The sequence below is a fragment of the Arabidopsis lyrata genome (genome assembly GCF_000004255.2).
Source record: "Arabidopsis lyrata subsp. lyrata unplaced genomic scaffold ARALYscaffold_1025, whole genome shotgun sequence".
Lineage (NCBI taxonomy): Eukaryota > Viridiplantae > Streptophyta > Magnoliopsida > Brassicales > Brassicaceae > Arabidopsis > Arabidopsis lyrata.
In genome coordinates this window covers 1-1,996 of record NW_003301911.1, presented here as the reverse complement: position 1 = coordinate 1,996, position 1,996 = coordinate 1, and the positions used below count along the sequence as shown (strand labels likewise).

The following is a 1,996-nucleotide window of genomic DNA, read 5'->3' as shown; positions in this document are numbered from 1 at the left end:
TATACTATACGCTTCCATCGCGTACCGCTTCCGTAAAATTTTCTAAAAAATCGCTTCAGCGCTTCTAAACGATTCCGTTTCCGCGTACCCGCTCCCGTTTCCATGCAACATAGGGCATTAGAATATCCAGGGCTTGCTTAACTAGCATCTTATTCTCCGGCTGGCATGTCCTAAGAAGCGCAACAAAAACCAACATCCAATAGGCAACTTCCAGATATTTGTGTCACTTCAAAAATTAGATGAAGTTGTTTTGGGAGGAGTATGGCCACAGAAGACAACTTCCCAAGTGCATGTCATAGTACCATGGAATCTAAGAAACATGCATTTATAAGACAGACATGCATTATTCAGAGAAATATGCATTCAGATCTAGCTTCATAGTAGATTGTCTATCAACAATCGCATCACGGAACGTGTATCAACAAATATTAGCTTAAATGGAAGTCTAACAAAACAGTCATATACACATGTTCTGACTACAGGGTTTTACCAATGGGAAAAGGAGATTAATATGAAATACGCTTATTTTTCCTTCTCACTCTTCAAGAAAATCAGTGAACATCACTGACATATAAACTTGTAATGGTACCTGAAGAATGATTTTCTCGGGAGCCTGGTAACAAGAGGAGATTTAACAATATAACTATACTAAAATCTTATAAAATTCTGAACAATAATGGAGTGAGAAGGAGATTGTAACTAAAATTTTAAATCTCAGATACCTCAATAATGTAGAATTACGGAACAAAAAAAATGGAGAGAATATCAAAGAGAACATCCACTTCAGATTTTTCATGCCATAAGTAATTTAAGAAGCACTTGACAAGCCATTTGCTCTCCTTTCACCTGTGAGTTAGAGACGTAAAAGACTTCAGATTCCAACTTTTCACATATTTTATAGCAGGTATTTTCACCACACTCAGAATTCATGCTTTAAAAAGAAACCATAATTTCTACTTTTTAACTTCAGGACGTTGGTAGCTCAATAAAGAAATAACAGATGGTATTGAAATGATGTCAGGAGGGTTTCAAGTTCCAACAAGAAAAAAATGTGCATATCATCATAACACAGGAAAATCAAGAACTCAATGGAAACAAGTTAAACAATTCCACATTGAAGCCAAATATGTAGCACCAGCAAAAAGCTACAAATTAGGAATCATCTACACTTAATGCTGTAATGGTTTCTAATCTCAGACATCTTTTCATACCTGGCTATTTCCAGGGACCCTACTAAACTAGGCAGCCTCAGCATGTAAGACAACGAAAAGCCAAAAATTATAAGTGGTCGAGGTAGAAGAAACTATCTAAACCAAATTCAGCTCTTGCTCATTCTGCAAACGAGATATCCTTGCAGGTGATTTCCAAATGAAAACCAGGGTATCAAAAACACTGCGGTATCCGGTTGTCTGTCCAGTTGCAGCTCTTGCTCAGTTGTCTGTTCGATTTGTTGAGTATCCGGTTGGCTGTTTCTTGCACGAGTCTCCTCCTCCTCCTCCTCAGTTCTCTGAGGGTCTCCTTGAGATTCCCCTTACATTATGAAGGGCGTTTGTGACCTTATCAGTTGTAGATGTAAGATTTTTCAATGATATAAAAGTGCAAAATAACATCATATAGTAATATCAGAGAAATTTTACCTGATCTGTTGACAATAGAGCAACTGAACTCATCAGTTGTGTATAGACACTCTTTGCAGATTCAATCAACTTATTATGTTCAACCTTTAAATTAACCCAACAAACAAAAAAAGAAAAGATCAATCAAGAATAATAAAAAGCACAAAAATAATTACAATTGAAAACCTCAGAAGCATCAATCCACTCCTTGCTTGAGGCAAAATAGGTTTCTTCATACTGTGCCTTCTGTTCAATAAGTAAAGCTTTAAGCGGATCCATGAGGAGATTGAAGATGAATGAAGATTCGGGAGATTTTTAGGACTTGGAAGGACACGTGACTTATCCATTAAAAATCTTTCTCTTTTTCTATTAATTTAATA

At 36.3% G+C, this 1,996-nt stretch overlaps 1 protein-coding gene across 3 annotated transcripts; it reads right to left on the bottom strand.

Moving 5' to 3' along the window:
* Positions 1-418: 418 nt before the first annotated feature.
* LOC110227828 lies at positions 419-1,955 on the bottom strand. 3 transcript variants are annotated; one of them, XR_002331775.1, is made up of 4 exons: positions 1,638-1,955; positions 1,212-1,556; positions 723-846; positions 419-613 (listed from the first exon to the last, which is right to left on the bottom strand). XR_002331775.1 is itself a non-coding variant. In XM_021023818.1 (3 exons), exons 1-3 carry the CDS (start codon positions 1,893-1,895, stop codon positions 1,384-1,386), a joined length of 324 nt encoding a protein of 107 aa, XP_020879477.1. In that variant the 5' UTR covers positions 1,896-1,955; the 3' UTR covers positions 1,007-1,383. The 3 variants fall into 3 exon arrangements, 2 of the variants coding, with proteins under 2 accessions (XP_020879477.1, XP_020879872.1); XM_021023818.1 differs by lacking the exons at positions 419-613; positions 723-846 and having other exon boundaries at positions 1,007-1,530; positions 1,638-1,721; positions 1,803-1,955; XM_021024213.1 differs by lacking the exons at positions 419-613; positions 723-846 and having other exon boundaries at positions 1,034-1,556; positions 1,638-1,721; positions 1,803-1,955.
* Between the last annotated feature and the right edge of the window lie 41 nt (positions 1,956-1,996).